Below are 19,559 nucleotides of genomic sequence, written 5' to 3'. Positions count from 1 at the left end.
TTACATGCTATTGGCTCTATTGCCACTGCGAACAGCAGTGGCGACAGAGGACAGCCTTGGCGTGTACCTCTTGCCAGGGAAAATGGCTCTGATACGTATCCATTTATCGCTACTCTGGCCGTCGGATTTCTATACATCAGGAAGATCCACCCAATAAAGCGTGGTCCGAAGCCAAACGCATTCAATACTGCCCGCAAATATAACCACTCCACTGAGTCGAATGCCTTGTTGGCGTCGAACGATGCCAACGCTGCTTCCGACCCTGTGTATTCCAGTGTCTGGAGATATGTAAAGACCCTTCTCAGATTTTCCGAGGTGGCTTTCCCTTTCATAAACCCGGTTTGGTCTGGGCACACTATATCTTTGATTACCTGCTCAAGCCTGTTGGCTAATACTTTAGCGAAGATCTTAGCATCAGCTGTAATCAAGGATATTGGCAGATATGAGTCCACGCTCAGCGGATCTTTACCACTCTTCGGGATAACTGTTGTCACAGCCTCCATCATAGAGTCTGCGGTCTCTACCTGTTCTTCTATTGCCTGAAATAAATCCAGTAATCTAGGTGTCAGTACAGGGCCGAATTTCTTGTACATCTCCCCCGGCAGCCCATCTATACCAGGCGCTTTTCCATTTGCCAGTGCTGCTACTGCTACCTCTATTTCCTCTAAGGAAATAGGGGTTTCCAATATATTGACGGCTTCAGGGGTGAGCTTTGGGAGCCCAATCCTTCCCTCATACCTTTGTATATCCTCCTCCCCTCTATCTTCCAGTCTGGATTGATATACCTCCTTAAAATGCTTTATAAAGACTTCCGTTATTTTGGCAGTATTGGTGTGGATTTCACCGGTATCTGAAGTTATTTTATTTACTCTATTCGTGGGTCTATCTACTCTGGACAATAAAGCCATATATTTCCCTGCTTTTTCCATATTCACATAGAGTTGATGGGAATTTTTAAGTAGCCTAAGTTTGGTCATGTTCTGGAGGTGTTCCACCCATTTTCCCTGTGCATTTACCCAGACCATTCTATCACTCTCCATTTTACTTATAATATATCCCTGTTCATATTCTTTCATTTTGGCCTCTAGTACTAAGACTTTTTTAATCGTAAATGATTTTTTAATCATATAGCCTCTAAAAAAAGCTTTGAACGAGTCCCATACAATGGTGAATTTAGATGTACCTATATTAAACTCGAAGAAGCTCTTTATATCTTCCACTACCTCCTCTGGTTTATCTATTTGTTCCAACCATACTGATTGGAGTCTCCAATACCTGTACCCCACGTCCTTTTCTATTTCTATGTGCATCACAACTGGAGAATGATCAGATATTCCGCAGGCTTTGTACTCTATTGAGGAGATATTATTCATAATATTCAGGGATGTAAGTATCAGATCTATCCTCGAGAATGATTTTTTGGCTGGGGAGTAGCATGAATATTGTCGTGACATAGGGTATCTGTCCCTCCATACATCGAACCATCCTACTTCCCGAATAAAATCAGCAATACCTCTCCTTACATTAACCAACCCCCCTTTATTACTCCAGCTATCTACTGCGGGATTCATAACAGCGTTGAAATCCCCCAGACATATAATATTATTTTCTGGATAGGACGCCGCAAAATCCACTGCCAACCTCAATATTTCATATGTAAAAGGAGGAGGTACATACATTGACAATATACAGAACCTGACAGCATCAATATAACAATCCAAAAAAACAAATCTACCCCCCTAGTCAATTTTGGAGGAGATACACTCAAATGAAATACTTTTTTTCACCAGAATTGATACCCCCCTTGAGGAGGAGGTGAACGGGGAATGGAAGGATGAGCCAATCCAAGGGCGCCTTAATGTTAACAGCTTATCCCCGCACAAATGCGTCTCCTTAAGACATATTATATCCGCATTTGATGATTTACACTGCTTTAGTACAAGCGAACGCTTGACCTTCTCATTCAGGCCTCTCACGTTCCAGGTCATAAATCTAACCATTTCTATTTACTTTTGCTATCAGTGTATTTTCAGGTAACTCCATATTCGGACTCTCTTCCTCCATGCGGACTAATTTTAAGTTTTTTTGGTTGCATGCTACAACATAACTCACATTAACATATACCACAATTAACACGTACACTCCCCCCTCCCCCCACCCTGTATCACCTACCCCATTAGGCATACCTACTCCCAACTTACCCCCTTACCCTAAGAACTAATGAGCTCTTTCTTCTTTACCGAGGGATTATTTAATTAAACGCCCGGCCGGCTCTCCAGCTCTTATTCGTATATAAATTCAGTATATTCCTGCCCCCCCCCACCAGACAACCACAAAGCTTATTCACGTTCTTACTTCTCTGGATAATTCTCCTCCCCCTTTTCCCCAATCCCTCCTATTATAGTTATTCAGTAATTATCGACAGTAGGCCACATATTTTTTTCAGTCCGCTCCAAGTTGCTTCCTGCCCGGATAATTATTATCTAGCCACTTGGCTGCTACGCCGGGGTTTAAGAAGAATTTTGTTTCTCCTCCTGAGATCACTCGCAGTTTTGAGGGATACATCATCGAGTATTTCACATCGAGTTCTCTCATCCTGCTTTTAATATCTCGGAACTTGGCTTTCTCCCGTTGAACTTCCAGCGGGAGATCGGGGAAAACTGAGACCTTTGAGCCCTTATATCCAAAGTCCCCTTTATTACGGGTCAACCTTAGTATTGTGTCCCGATCTTTGAAATGAAGGATCTTAGCTATAAAAGTCCGAGGCTCCTCCTATAAAACTCCTGGAGGTGGTGGATGGCCTGGCACTCTGTGTGCCCTTTCCACAGCAAATTGGGCTGAAAATTCTCCACCCCCAAACTCCTCCTTCAACCACTCTTCCAGGAATTTTTCAGGGGCTCTGCCTTCCACCCGCTCCTCCAGACCCACAAACCGAACATTGTTACGCCTCATCCTCCCTTCAATGTCCGATATTTTAAAGCGCATCTCACTCAGCTGATCAGTCAGCATTTTGACTTGTTTTTGCAGTGGCCCCGATGCATCCTCAATTATGGACATACGGTTTTCTAGTTCAGTCACTCGCTCTCTGTTTTTTTGTGCATCGCTCCTTATCAGCATTATGTCCGACTGAACCTGGTTTATTTGGTCAGAGAGGCGAACCTCACATTTATTTACTGCGTCAAGGACCTGCTGTAGAGTCACTTCAGGGCTTTGGGGTGTACTAGTGGTTTTTGTAGGGGTTGACTGAGGTGTAGCAACCTGTGAGCTATTGGCTGCATTAGTTTGCAAACGCGCGTATTTCTCTAACCGCGCTGCGGCTGTGTTTTGGCCTGTTTTACCCATTTTGGGATACGTGGGCAGCAAGCCGGAGATGCAGTTTTTCTCAATAGAGGCCGGGTTTCTCCTGCTACTCCCGTACAAATATTAACCCGCAGTCTTAAGTCCTTTACACTGCTTTATATAGTTTTCACCGCTTAACTCTTTACTTGCTGCTGCTAGTTGTTGTTGGGTTTACCAGGCGATACTCTTGCCAGCCTGTTTCCACGTATATATTCCTGCAGCTGCAGTATACCAGGAGTAACCTTTATGATTCCTCACACACACACAGTCTCAATACCAGGAGCAAAAAAAAAGAGAAAAAAAAAAAGAAGTTTGTATGGCTTACCAGCCTGCTTGACTTCCTGGATTTATTCAGCACTTAAGCCTATGGTGCACACCTCAGACAACAGTCCTCTTGCTGCCGATATCCCCTGTTCCCTCTTGGTGCCGCTGGGCTACTGGGCAATGGACCACTGCTTCCCCGGTCCACGTGTCACAGTTTTAGCAGGTTTAGCCCACCATCTGGCGCTGGCTGGAGAGACGCTACCTCACAACCCTCCGTTTCCTTTGCCGCTGGCTCTGCCTGGAGTGCCTCTCCACCGGCTGTGTCTGATGGGGCTATGCAGCGGCAAGAGGCTCCGGCGTCCCTTCCTCCTTACTGCGCCTGCGCCTCTTCGCCCGCTCACGTGACCTTCCTGCCGTCACCTCCGGATGCTGGGCTGTCAGCGCGTATCTGTACTGCTGCCGCCGGGAGAGTTCCTGGATATGCTTCTCTGCACCGGACCCGCACCGCTCCCTGGGAGGATTTAGAACCGTGCAGGACAGGGGCTCACCAACTCGTAAGCACCCCGGGTATATGCTCTGGGTGGCGGGGAGGGGAGGGCAGTGAGGACAGCTGGATTAACTGGAGAGCCGGACCTCACTCCCTGCACCTCACTCACAGGCTGCTGTGGCCACACACCCCCCCCCTACTTCCTTGGCATGAAGACAAAAGATTTGGGATTCTTAATACAGACTTCCATAAATACCTACAATTAAGACATTGGATGCAATCTAATATTTTTATCCAGAGAGATGGAGCTACTCCTAAAAGAGATGGTGACCCAAATATCTGGTGTACAAAAGAGAGGGGGAACTTCCCTTTGGTACAAAACCTTAATAAAAGGAAAAGAGGTGGAGAAAACTACATGGCAAATCAAATGGGAACAGGACCTACATTTTTCCCTAGAGGTAAAACAGTGGGACCAATTATTTGGAATGGTGCACCAAATGTCAAAAGCAGTTATATATACAGAAAGATATTTTAAAATATTTTACCATGCATATTATACACCAGTTAAGATACATAAAATAGCTAGGGAACAAACTGATATATGCTGGAGATGCTCTATGGAAAGAGGAGACCTTATACACATTTTTTGGTCCAGTAGAAAACTAGATGGACTTTGGAGGGACATCGAAAACTTCTTCTTCGAGTCAATGGGGATAAGACTCCATATAAACGCTCCAATGGTCCTCATACACATAGGGATCTCCAGCTTTGACCAAGCAAAGAGGTATCTGATAAACCAAATCCTCAGTGTGACTATCACAGCCATAGCCCAGCTATGGAAACAAGAACAGCCTCCATCCCTTCAGATGGTTATAAATAAAATAAAGTTTAATTTTAAGATGGAAACACTAAACAGATCTGGAAACTCCAAAATATGTAACCTATGGAGGGAATGGGAGAATTTCCAGATAACAATATAACATCAGCAGTAAATATAGATGAATATAGAAAGACACCAAGAGAAACTTAGAGAGATACCTAGATACCAGGAAGGGGAGGAATCTTACCTAATTTCTACCTTCCCCTCTTCAGCCCTCTTTACCCCGAAGGTATAAATACAAATGTATTGAGCTGACTATATCAAGTAAACTTGACTGTCGAGAATTGTCATTTTTTTTTTTAATGTTACATGTATTGTCCTGTATAAAATGTTTACAGGGAAATGTATACCCCTGTTGTATGTATTGATGTTTTAAAATTGAATCAATAAAACTTATTAAATAAAATAAAAAAAAGAAACATGGGGAACCATTATAGAAATACAACCAAACATAATAAAGATACACTTAAGAAAATGTTTTCAAATAACGAGTTGGTATGAAACGAGAGTAGCACTACACGAAGACCTGATTAGCATCACTTAAACCAACTCGAATAAAGGTAGACAAGGAGAAATGCGAGATTTAGAGGTAAGGTATAGGATTAGGATGCTTAGACAGTCAGGTATATAGAGACACAATACAATAGCCAATCTGTGATGTTGCAAACGTGTGATATATTTAGACACACAATGCAAATCACAGATAGGACAAAATCAGGCGCGCCATAACCCGCGGTTAGTGACACTCTCAATATTCCACAGAGGAATAAATTAAATTAAAATTTATAACAATATTGCTGCTCCTAAGATTCTGTATCACTCAAGTTTAAAGCACAGGTATTGATTTTTATGACAATTGCGCGACTTTTCTTATCAAGAAATACTAGGTATATAGAGAACAGGAACTAAAGAGGATAAAGTATGTGACTGGTAGGAATGTATTATTTGTTGTGACTAACTTGTATAATAGGGCACTGTTCGCATTTGCTCCTTTTGGAAGAACAAATTCTAGAGATAATTGTTACTATCTACCACATAGCCTTAGGCACCTCGTACAACAGACTACTAAAATCACCTATATGGGGACAGCCCTACGGGAGAAACCTATTTTCTAATAGGCAGCATAACAGTGGTTTTCTATGTCCTTTTATATTATTTGTTGTTTAATTGCTTTGTATATTCTATATTATTTGTCATATGTTTAATGATCTATTTTTTATGAGTTTTGATTAAATTTATAATTTCTGTTCCTACGGAGCACTTCACTAACCTAAGGAACAAAAAAAAGACCCCAGCACTATTTGGTAGTTACCTATGTGATAGATTAAACATATCTTTATTGCGGTCCTTATCTGGGATTTTCCTCGTGACTAACCTGGCAAATTCGGGAGTGGTCTATATAGCGTATCCATAAGGGCACAATTATATAAAATCCCTTTTGGGATCTGTTCAAAAGATGTTGTATATAGCATTTGTACCAATGTCCTTGCTATTTATGTATACCTGCTGTAACCACCCATGATGTATTGACTACCTGATGTAATTGCATGGGAGCTTCTCTCAATAATGTACATATGAAATGGAATTGAATCCTTTTGACTAAATGTATACTTTGCTTCAATAAAAAAAAATATATATATAAAAAAAATAAAAAATAGGATGGGAGTGGGGTTTTCTTTAACTGGCATTTACAATAGTGACATTGTAGTCAGGTCAGCCGTATAACCATAAGGAATTATTTATAATATCATATATTTCAAATGCAGAAGGAATATGATAACATTGCTTAAATTTGCAATGGTAATTAAGATTTTGAAGCAATTGCAGAAAGACCTGGGCTCTGTGTTCAACTGGGAGCTTACTTTGTGGTGCAATAGCCCATATGCCACTAAAGACATTCAGCATCTTAAATCTGACAGCAAAGCAGCCCCCACAGAAACCTATGGGGACTGCTTTGAGGTCTGGCATGGAGGAACTGCAACAGATATCGGAGATACTGGACGTGGTTCCACCATGGTATGTACTTTAGATACTTAATATTTGTGCTTACTCCCCAAAGAAGGGTATTGGAGGGGATGCTTTTATAGATCTTCTATGAAGGTGATGGCAAAACATCATGGTCTGTATTTAGTAACAAGTGCCTTATTTAGGACCTTCATACAAATTGTACACAGAAAAAAAAAGTTGTAATTTACCTCTGCCCATCTACTGTACATACTGAAACACCCCAGAGGTCTGGACTAAATTTAGAAAGCTGAGGAATGTAGTCTGCAACCTGTAGAAGAACAAAAAATGAAATCAGTCCAAATAAACTATAGTCAACCTTAACAACAATGATAACAGTAAATGTATCTGTATATATTTCAACACCCCCAAACACTAGTACGATTTGGTGAGTAATCAGGTGAAAAGTGGCTAAATCGCAGGTGTTTGACATCTGATCTTTACACTGCGAGTTCCCATACGCATAAGATCGGAGTCAGAGGTCAGCTCTGCAGCACATACAATAAATCAGTATTGGACTCATCAATGGCACATCATGGGTGCTTTTTAGCACACCCAGATGTATTGCATATGATTCTCTTTAACTCCCCCATAAGTCTTGCCAGGAGTTTCTTTGCATGTGTTAAATAGCATGCAATTTATTGCATGTAAACAAATGACACTTAAAGTGCAAAATGGATGTGAGGACTACCGGGGAGCTAAAAGGAAATGTGGTCCGACTTGTCCTTCATATAAGACGGACTAGTGTATGGAGGTCTTCAGCTATAAATCCCTTGTTCTTACATAATAATTGATCAGGATTGATCCTGCTTTTAAAACGTCAAGTAAAAATGACAAAGTAAAATTAAGTATTGGCTATATTTTTCTTTAACTTCCATACAGATGGTCATACTTCCCGACTTTCATGGAAAGTGTGGAGACTCCTGTAATATCTCCGGATCCCCATTGGGTAAAAGAGAAAATTGGGGAACCACAATTCACAGTCGAATTGCCAACTATACCTGCACGGCAGGATCACATGTCGAATTCCTAGTAGATTGAGCCAGTCTGCCATAGGTTTATGAAAGTATTTCTAATACTGAAGTTCAACAAGGTGAAAAATATTTCATTTGCCTTCATAAAATATGTTGAATTAGAATGGGTAGAAGGCTTAAGCCATTACTTTTTTATGGATAATATCAGCTAACGGTACTTGTGTAATAGCAAGGCGCCCGGCTACACTACGTTTTCAGCGTAGGCTAAGCTACGCTATCAGCGTAGCCCAACGGCTGCCTAGCATACTGAGTGTAGGGACTCCGCGGCAGCCCAACGGCTGCGTAGCGTAGTTACTCTGCGGCAGCCCGGCTCTGTTCCTGGTGTCCATGGCAAACCTAGTGAGCTCCTCTCACACAGCGCCGGTAACCGCCAGGTCCCCTGCGCTGGCGGAGAAGGGATCATGCGGGCGCTGGTGGACAGGCGCTCCATCTGTCTGAGACGCAGGTGCGTCTCAAACGCTCCTGCGTCTCAGTATTATTGCAGCAGGGTACGGCAACCCTGCCTGTGTCCGCTTCAGGGGGGGTCTCCTTTTCAAACACCCACTATCCACCCCAGCCCAAAGCATGCTCAAAAAATACAACCGTAGTAGTAGTAGTAGTCTGAAAAAAATTGAGCTGTTATGCAGCTGTTCTCTTGCATCCCTGATGTACTTGTAGTGGTCTGGCCCATTTTTGGTCCGTCGGGGCCCCACCCCTCCCTGCGCTCGCCAAGCTTCGGGCTCGGTGGCTCGCCACACTTTATAAAGTCAACTCCACGCCAACATGGATAGTGGGGGTATGAGCAGGTTGGACAAACGTGTAAAGCGCCCGATCACCACGCTTCGGGCTGGCGTGGATAGTGGGGGTGTTTTAGGAACACATATCTGACAGGGACACTGACTACGCTGGATGCAGGAACACTACGCTACTTCTGACAGGGACGCTGACTACGCTTACTACGATAGCAGGAACACTACGCTACTTATGACTGATTGCGCTAACTATGCTGGCCGCGCGAACACTACGCTGATTCTGACAGAGACGCTACACTAACTACGTAATGGGCGCCGTGCTATTATATTTTACCCAGCTAACCAGCTAAAACAACAAGTATGCGGATTTTAAAGCTTTTTATGTGATAATACTTGATTTTTACTTCTATATACTGGATATGTTCAATAATAAATATGCATATTAGTGGGATTAGTTACTCCTCTTGGGAAAACCAAGACACAAACTCTTGAAGACTCACACAGAGGGGTATATCCAATTAACAAAAAGTGATAACCCCATTGCTAAATATCTGTGCTACCTGACTCAATTTGCACCGTATGTATCACAGAAGACTCTAGATATTTAACTTTTAGTTTGTAATATTATTCAGTGTGTATGCACTATATTGTTTGTCAATGATACCGGAGAATATTTTTACCATATCGTCCAGTGTGTATGGGCCTTTAAACCCAGGCGGAACACGCCGTTTCTATACACACCGTTAATGTTTACAAGTAGCACCTGAAGAAGTACTATATACAAAGCCAAAACATTTAATTACAAAGGGTCTGTCTGTTAAGCAAATAATTTAAATACATACAGGCAAAAAGACTGACCATTTAACAGTTAATTCATGGAAACCTCACCTTTCCACCTGATATTTTTTTGGCACTTTCATACAGTTCATCAATGTGTGAAGTAAAAGACATAAAATCTGGTATCATAAACTTTCTTCTAAAAGCCTGTGTGAGCAGCACAATATTGCTTTGAACACACCTGTGGAAATAGAAAATACATGTTTTTAACAAATGAATCATTTATACAGTGTTTATATGTTCATGCTATAGGCTAGATATAACATGGAAATAAAAGTATTTTCAAAAAGGATCACTAATATAAACTACATGTTAGCGTAAATAGAATATGCTGAAACAGAACAGTTTATACATTTACATTATTTAGCATCTGTGCATATTAAGGCATTTTTTAAATCTGCGCCATAAAAGGCAGCAATAGAAAGGAGTAACATCCAATTTAACTTTATGTTTGTTATATGACCAATCATTCACCTGTACTACATAGCACACCAACTGTGCACTTTAACGATTACTTAAAAGCAGCTAAACATCATTAAAATATTATTTCATACACACACACACATATATATATGGGGCTCTTTTAATAAAGAATTTCTACTCGAACGAAGTCTACGTTTTATTGATGAAAACACTCGAATTGTATCCCAGAGAAATTGTGATTGTGAAATCATGGTGATTGTATGCACATGCTAAGTGGTACTATTTGAGCGCACTCTAAACAACCCCCCATTTTGTCATATATATACATATATATATATATATACACACACACACACACACATCTATACACACACACACATACACATACATATTAATTCCGTCAATTAAATTTTAAACTATTCTTCTATGGGGTTTTTTGTGTGACTAAAATGTAACAATATCGAAAAAAATTCTTTCATATAGTCAATTGTCATGACTAAAAATTACTAGACAAAAATGCGGTATCATTTTTGTCTTAACACCGCAAAGGTTGTATTTTTCGAACTACTAATTTATTGGATTCTTTAATAATACTGTATTTTATACTTACCCATTTGAAAAACAGTTCCTCTGAGTGCCGTGGTCCTTCTTTCCTTACGACATTTCTCACTGAAGGCACTGGGGTCAGTTAACCGGTTAATAAACCGAAATGCCGATTTGCATTAACATGTCTTTGGGCTTTACTGTCTGTTAAAAAGTCCCGTGGATTGTTGCTCCCTCCCTGGCTGGCCACTGTTTATACTTATGCTCCACTGCATATGAAACGGCACCTGGGCAAGTATTATGTATTAAAGGAGTGCTGGGTCAATACATGCTACTTACAATCTGAAAAAATATTGCAGGGGTAAAACACCCATAGCACCTGATTCTGTGGGACCAAACAGAGTCCTGGCCACTACATAAAGTGGGTCAGGGAAGCAAGATATTCTGCATAACTCTGGAATTTAGGGAAAAAATACTGTGGGGATAAGACACCCCTAGCACCCCGGGGGCCCAAAAATGGGTCCGACCATTACACAAAGTGGGTCAGGGAAGCAAGATATCCAGCATAACTCTGGAATGCTGAGAGCAATATACACCAAACTTGGTACACATGTACCTTACAACCTGAACATTTTTTTACTGTGAGGGTAAGACACCCCTAAGCACCCCCTGTGGGGGTCCCGATGGCCTAAAAATGGGTCAGGCTACTACAAAGTGCATCAGGGATGCAAGAGAACAGCTGCATAACAGCTCAATTTTTTGCAGACTACTACTACTACTTATACTACTACTATGGTTGTATTATTTGAGTGATTTATTGTATTCTTTATTTAAATTAAAATTTTTAATAAAAAAAAAGATTTCATTCTTGAATTTATATTTTCAGAAAATAAATGACCTGCTGTGAAGGAAAAAGCATGTGTCGCCCTTGTTTGATACCTAGGTTACTAAACACAAAATGAAAGGTACAGTATACAAAATATTCAAAGGAATCATATAGAAATGTTCAGTATCATTAAACTAGAAAGCTATGACTGAATCATTGACTAAATCATTACACTAAAATTTTAACTTAGATTAAATGACAAAATCTCGATAAAAGACAAAAATAGAAAAAATGTGACACTTAATGTACTGTAGTTAAATTTAAAAAAATAATTAAAAGTAAAACTTAATAGAAAACCCTTATCAAATCACACACACACACACACACACACACACACACACACACACACACACACACACACATATAAATGCACAAAAAACACACATCCGTGCCTGTCAAGTCAGTTGGTACTCAAAATAACAGGGTTCTAGGCCTCATCGATAAATCCCTTTTTCGGAGTCCATAGAATATGCTGGTTAGTCTTGACTATTCGGTTATAGATGGGCGATTAGCCGAGCAATTTAAATTTTTTAGAGTGTGACACCCTCTTTGCTCCACCCACAGACCAGTTAAGAAACTGTCCCCAACTAGAGACGGCAGCACAAACAAGTAAAGGATACAGAACAGGCTCAGGCTGGTGGGGCGACATCTCTGGGCAGCGCAGTAGTCAGGGGTCCCAGTGCGGCAATAGCGTATTGCGGAGGTACGTGAGTGCACGTATTGGGTACTGGATGCGGAGGGTTGTTAATCTCCAGATGCGGCAGGTATCCTCTTTACAAGAGGGCGCCATGTTGGAGACTGGATCAGACCATTCACCCCGAGTCCCTGTGCTTCGCTCAGTTTGCTGCCTTAAAGGGGATCAGGTTTCCAGCCTCTGTGCCATTACTTCTTGTTGCCTAACTGTGTAAGGTGCTTTAGTCCTGAGCTCCTGTGGTTAACCCTTACTGTGCCTGTTCAGTTGCTGCCTTTTAAGCCTTGCAGTGCTGCCTACTGTATGTCCTCAGTTGCCATCTGGTCGCTTAGCCTGATCCTGGAGGTTATCCCAGTCCTGACAGTCTTCGGAGTATAACTTTAAGCCACAGTCTTTGCAGTATAACTTCAAGCCAAGCCACCGTCTTCACATTATATATTCAAGCAATAGCCTTCACAGAATTTCTTCTTTAAAGCTACAGTCCTTGTCTTTCAAGCTTCGCCCCTAATCTCCTAAATCTCAATGCCAAAGACTTTATTCTTCTTCATTCATTAGAGACTGTTACTACTGAAGTTTGTATCATTAAAATACTCTTTGCATTGTATTGCAGAATTCATTATTAAAACCTTTCAAGCATTCTTCAGTATCCTCAGCATTCTTCCACAGTTGCATGAGTAGACACTAGATTCAACCTCCAAGTTTCCATCCTCCAGTAGGCACCTCAGTTCCCCAGCACTCGCCAGTTCCCTCATCCCGGCCTAGTATGACACCTTTTAATAGATTCTCGCCCTGAAACCAACACAAGAGAGACAGTCTCGTCTGTGGGGAGAGAGTGATTTAACTGCTGGAGACGCAATAGCGGGTCCAAATGAAATTTGGAAATTTGCAAATGCAATGGAATTTTCTGTACTGTGTTGCCTCGAAAGTTGCAACCATCTTTCCCAACAGCATGATAGATAGATGTACCGAGACCTTCTTGGGATGCAAGACCTGGTGGACTAGGAGCTGAAGAGCTTCTGCCTTGTTCTCCGGGAGATACATTCTCTGCCAGATAGTGTCTAGAATCATCCCAAGGAAAATAATTCTCTGGGTCGGAACCAGGTGTATTTTAGTGAAATTGGATTATCCACAACATGCGTTACCAAGGCCTGATGAGTTAACCAAAAACTTTGATAAAAGGGCCCCTAAAGTAGGGGCATTCAGAAGCAGATCATCCAAATAGTGAATAATACTCACTCCTTGGCAGGGTAAGTGAGCTATTATCACTGCCAGAACATTGGTGAATACCCGTGGAGCTGTGGAGAGCCTGAGGGGCAACGCATGGAATTGGAAATGTGATGATATCACTGCAAACTGGAGGTACTGTTGATGGGGCTTCAATATAGGAACATGCAGATAGGAACATGCAGATAGTCATCTGATGTCTAAAAACATCAGGAACTCTCCATTGTCTAGGCTTGCCATGAGCGCAAAGACTCAACCGTGAATCTGAATTCTTTAGAAAATAGTTCAGAGACTTTAGTTTAAAAATTGGGTGAACCGAGCCATCAGCTTAGAAACCATAAACAGGCTTGAGTAAAACCCCTGGTTTTGTTGAGGAGATGGAATGAGGACTATTATGCCTGCACTCTGAAACAGAAAAAGCCATCTTGAAAAAACGCGGTGTTCCCTTCTCCAACGATGTCTGTGACGCACGCATCTGAACTGGTTTGTTTCTAAACCGATCTGAAATTCAGAAGTCACGCTCCGACTCTGAGATACCCCAGGGGAGACGGAAGGAAATCATGCAGTGGGCTTGGTGTCAGAGTGAGGCTGGGGTAGAAGATTTACCAGGACCTTGGAAGCCTCGGGCAGCTGACAAAGGATGCTCCTCTGATTCTACTTATAAATTTGGCCGAGGTTCGAAAGGAGCAAAATTAAGGTCCTTCAAATTGTCTCCTAGGAGCAGCAGGAGTAGTCGTCAGAAAAGTGGTCTTGCCTCCTGTAGCCTGGGAAATCAGCTTATTGAATACTGCACCAAATAGACCTCACCCGTAAAAGGTGAGGCTTTCCACCCCCTTCTTAGACTCAATATCTGCCTGCCACTGTATTAACCACAACGCTATCAAGGCAGATATTGCCATAGCAGAAACATGTGAAGTGAGCAAACCAGCATCTCTAGATGCTTTACCTAGATATGCTGCAGATTCTCCAATATTGTCTGTTAGAGTAATCAAATGAGAACGGTCAGCACCATCCTGTAACCCAGCAGATAACTCTTTTGACCAAATGTCTATAGCCTTTTTCACCCAAGATGCTACCAAGCTTTGGTGCAAGGCGACTCTAGCTGTGGAAAAAATACTCTAAAACTTTCGATCCACAGGATTTTTTAACATTGTAGACCCAGGTTTAGGGAGAAACAGTTTTATAGTTAATCTTAAAACAGAAGAGTCCACTATAGTTGGATTCTCAGATTTAGCCCTGTTTTCCATGGGAAAAAGGGTATGAAGCATTTTGGATAATGGATTATTCCGTATTTCTGAATAGTTTTATATTTTAATGATATATCTTAAGGTATATTGCATTTATGTTGTACAGATTGAGTATCCCTTATCCCAAATTCTTCTTGTTCTGAGTATTTTGGATAACGAATTATTCCGTATTTTGGAAAATTTGTGCATGAAACAAGGTTTTAAAACATGAAATAAAGATTGTGTACAATCGCAGACACTGAATTTAAATGGCAAGCAATCATGTCCTTGGACATGTTTAGTGCCAGTTACATGTTATTTCCCCAGTAGTCCCAGTTACAGATGTAATTAGTAGATTTTTAGCAAAAAATAAAAAATAAAAGTACATTGTGGAGACTATGGTTTCGGAATAATTTGGATAACAGCTAATTGGATAAGGGATACTCAACCTGTATAAACACATCACATACATGAAATGTACACAAATATATTTTATGTATGTGCATGAAACAAGGTTTTAAGACATAAAAAAAAGTTTGTTTATTATCTCAGGCACTGAATTTGAATACATATTTAGTGCCAGTTCCATACTGTATCATGTCCCCAGTAGTGCCAGTTACAGATGTCCCCAATAGGTATTTAGAATGCTAAGCAATCATTTTCTGGCACATATTTAGTGTTCGTTACATATCATGTCCCCAGTAGGTATTGAGCAAAAAAAAAACACAATACAATCACACTACAGTATGTAACAAGTATATGGTTAATCAAATACAGGGCTGGGCAACACCGGCCCTCCAGATGTTAGTGAACTACACATCCCAGGATGCTTTGCATTAGTTTTGCTATGTGGCCATGCTGAAACTGATGCAAGGCATGCTGGGATGTGTAGTTCATCAACATCTGGAGGGCCGGTGTTGCCCAGCCCTGATCAAATGTGTATTGCAGGGGTGCAATAATAATATACGATTTCTTGAAATTACATATTGGATGGGTATCTCTAAATAGGAATATGTATCCCTTTTGAAAAAATGTATCATTTCATAGTCAACGTTAAGTCCTTTAGGGGTGAAGGTATCTAGTTCATAAACCATCTTAGACTCTTACTTTGGCAGAAGTTTTTCCATAATCTCCTCTGCTTTATAGGTTTTAAACCTACAAATTGCAAGAATGCTGCACATGCATTTCCGTAAAAAGTTTAGGGTGGGCTGATGCACTGTGCAGGAAGTGAGCGCAGGAAGAAGAGGACCAGAAATCGATGCAGTCAGGCAGCATGAGGAGTGAGGTGGCAAGAGAGCTCACAGAGCAGATACATGTGCCAGGGGAGCTGGAGGTGGCAGAGACTCCTGTGCTGAGATGACAGGTGTCAGAGTTGCAAACACGGCGGTGAGAGAGCCGGAGTCTTCACATTGTAGCTGGGCCGGGAGAGAGGCAATACGACCGAACCCAGGGCAGGCGAGAACACTGTGTGTGTGCAAAAGAAGCAGGGAGAGTGGCTGAGGTCACTAACCGCCTGTGCGTGGCTATTAGTAGACTTGGAGGACCAGTTACTGCAGTTACAGCCAAGGGTTAAGAAGCGCCCCGTTCTGGACCCTGTGGAACCCTCAGCACAAGCAAGATCCTGTGAGTACAGTTCTTGTTATATAGATAATCCCTGTGCTATATAAAGACTGAGGATTGGACCCTGCCTGGGATGCCAGTTTGGCTAAGGCCCTTTGATGAACTGGGCCTCTGTTTGTTTAGTCGAATTTGCCTGGATGGTTACATAGTTACATAGTTACATAGTAGGTGAAGCTGAATAAAGACTTGCGTCCATCTAGCTCAACCTACAGATGGAGCGCCTCTCATTCAACCTACCTATGGCGATTGTATCGCCAGTCCGCCATGGCGGGCCATGGCGCGACGTCGCAATAAATTTTAAAAGCTTGGCGATACGCAGTGGCGTCTCCGGATGAGTGCAATACCAGTGATCATCCACCAGATGTCACTTTTTGAAATCCTCATTGCGCACGCGTGATATTTGTGCAGCAGCATGTGCATGAAGTGACTGCAGTATTAAAAAGCTCTGTAGCGCAGGAACTACTTTGCTTCTATTGTACTGTCCAGTAAGCTACAGTACTGTAGATAGACAGCTCTTATCAGGTGTGTAGGCTAGTGGATAAGCGTGACACTCTGCATGTTTTACATTAAAGTACAGTATGCCTGAGTTTGATTATTAAAGGGAACTTATTTTTTTCCAACAAATTTACAGGTCAGTTGTTGTATATTTAGCACACAAAAACTCCTGCCTCCCTATTAACCTTTCCGTGCGTCTGCATGGGCACGAACGCTAATGCGTCTCAATATTTTGGTCAAAAGGCGCTAGGATGCATCTGAGTGGAAAGTCTGGCCGCTCTTGTCAAGTGTTGTAAAGTAGTGGATAAGCATGCCACTCTGAATGTTTTACAGTAGTAATGAGCTGCATTAGGTGGACAATTGGAGGGGACCCTAACTACGGATGCTTGCCGCTTTCCTTCCTGATCATATAAACTACTACTTAGTCTCTGTAAGCCAAGAGTCTCCTCTTCCATATGATACCAGTCTGAAGTCTCTAGGATACAGAGAACTGGAGATATCAGGGTGCAAAGTAGACACATTTTTCCCAATTAACTAGAATGGACCCGTTAATTCAGACATGAGTTGCTACAGCGTCTTATTAGTGTTGAAGGTATTGTATTCAGCCCTGACCAACCCCCCTCCCTTTACAGAGATTGCAATGAAAGAGGCCGATTCAGTCAAACTTGCTGGGGGAGGCTTTTTACAAACACTGCATTACACAGCATGCTCTATGGTTCTTGTGCATGGACTAACACCAAAAGGCTTATATGAAAACAGTTTATTTATGTTTGTCTAGTGCTATTAAATATAAGGTTTGTAAATGTTTCAATTAAAAAATAATTATAATAACAATAAAAAACATTGTTCCTAGCCCGTCCATTGTTTTTCCTATTTGGGCAATAAGTAGCACTTGCTACTCAATAGCACTTTGTGTATTTAGTAGCATGAACAGATTTTTTTTGTACTCTGCTGTAACAGTTACAGCTATAAGTGATAGTAATATAAGTTTAATGTGGACAGATAAAAGCTCCTCCCTAAGTCCTTGGATGCAAAAACAATGTCTTTAGACTCTCTATACAGGATATCCTATTTGCGCTACTCAGTAGTAATGAGTTGCATTAGGTGGACAATTGGAGGAGGCCCTAACTACGGATGCTTGCCACTTCCCTTCCTGATATCATATAAACTACTAGTCTCCTCTGTAAGCCAATAGTCTCCTCTTTCATATGATACCAGGCTCAAGTCTCTAGGATACAGAGAACCGGCGATATCAGGGTGCAAAATAGACACATTTTTCCCAATTGACTAGAATGGACCTGTTAATTCAGACACGAGTCGCTACAGATGGTCCATTCGTGGATTAGCGCTGCTGGAGATATTGTAAAGTAATGTACTGTATTCAGGTCAAGTCGACCCCCTCCACCCCTGGGGGAAGGGGAGGAGGCGGTTAACTTCAGCTGCATACACATTATGCACAGTACCAACAGTTCAAAATATTCAGCATCGTCTACGAGAACGTAAATATTTGTTTAGGATCATTACACTACACAGCCCATTTACTCGCAGCGATGTTCACACGCATCTCATTCCGCACGAGCGTCCCATTCCGCACAAGCGTCTCATACAGTAAGCGCGCTCCGTACAGCGAATGGCGGAATTCCATTAGCCCATTACAGTATATCACTCCGACGCTAGATTGATGGTGTAACGTGCGTGGGTGTAAGCAATGATAGTGTTGGGCTGAGCCCTCAGCCGGGACCGCTATTTAGAACTGCCACGGCGAAGCCCTATGCTAACTCTGTTGGCCGTCCCGGGCAGGTGAACGCAGGCTGCAGAGTACTAGCCTTCTCCTTTAGTCACTGCGTTCTAAGGAGCGAGTTAAGCCGGCTCCAACCTTGATGCAACCAGGTTTTATGTTGGGACAAACACACGGCGACCGTCAGGGACTGGACCAAAAGGAGGATCTTACTAAAAGGGCCTACCTGGACAAAACACCCTAACTAATGGCACCAGGCCAAGGACGTGGAGCGTGACCAAGTCACAGACACCCAAGAAAATAATAACGGGGTGCCACCAAACAAAACCGACCCCAAAACTAAATGGTACACTTACAATAACGGTACCCCAAAACAGGCGTGAGCCCACAACAGTGAGCCTCTCTGAATCACAGAGAGCTGGACTAGGAAAATAGCAATAGCTAACGACGATGGGCAGCTTGCCCGCAAAAATAAAAGATAAGGAATCGGGCTCCACTAAAGCACTTATGTAACCAGACCGGACCACCGGCAGCACAAGATGGTAACTTGCATGCCCAGGGTGACGTGGCAGGACCAGATCGGGATATCGCTGACCAAGATGGATCCGGACCAGGACTGGAGAACGACCGCAGCTAGATGGCAGCTGGACCACGGCTGGACGGTGGCAACAGCACCGGAGTTGGTGCACGGCTGCAACACAGCTAAGAAAGCAACTGGGGCAAGGCGGACCGGGACAGCAGAGTTCAGAAGACCCTCTGCAGAGAACCCTATCCACCCTTCTAAGGGTGCCGGGACGCTGCTGCGATGCAGTACCCCCCCCCCCCCCCTTGAGGAGAGGTTTTGAACCCTCTACTGCCCGGGCTTATGGGGAAACTCCCGAAAAAGAACTTTCTCTTAAGGCTTTGAGTATGAACGTCCCTATCGGGGACCCATGACCTTTCTTCAGGCCCAAACCCCTTCCAGTGGACCAAAAAGTGAAGGTAACCACGGACAAATTTGGAGTCTAGAATTCTTTCGACCAGGAACTCCTGTTGCCCCTGTACATCCACGGAAGGGACTCCTCTGATGACCTTACGAGGAAATTAGCGGGAAAAGAAGACAGGATTTAATAGAGAAGCATGAAAGGTGTTTGCTAT

The 19,559-nt window shown here is 42.3% G+C and overlaps 1 protein-coding gene across 2 annotated transcripts in view; it reads right to left on the bottom strand.

The window, feature by feature from the left end:
• Positions 1-19,559, bottom strand: part of GLS (glutaminase) — a 380,288-nt gene that overhangs the window by 241,049 nt on the left and 119,680 nt on the right. For both annotated transcript variants that reach the window (XM_083153555.1, XM_083153554.1), the window contains exons 4-5: positions 9,628-9,757; positions 7,166-7,245 (exon numbers count right to left, since the gene is read on the bottom strand). In XM_083153555.1, the coding sequence (XP_083009681.1) occupies positions 7,166-7,245; positions 9,628-9,757 (210 nt within the window). The remainder of the gene's footprint in view (positions 1-7,165; positions 7,246-9,627; positions 9,758-19,559) is intronic.

This window comes from Crinia signifera, chromosome 7 (assembly GCF_055691185.1).
Source record: "Crinia signifera chromosome 7, ASM5569118v1, whole genome shotgun sequence".
NCBI classification, from domain to species: domain Eukaryota; kingdom Metazoa; phylum Chordata; class Amphibia; order Anura; family Myobatrachidae; genus Crinia; species Crinia signifera.
The sequence above is the reverse complement of the archived record's forward strand: the minus strand, read 5'-3'. Positions and strand labels throughout refer to the sequence as shown.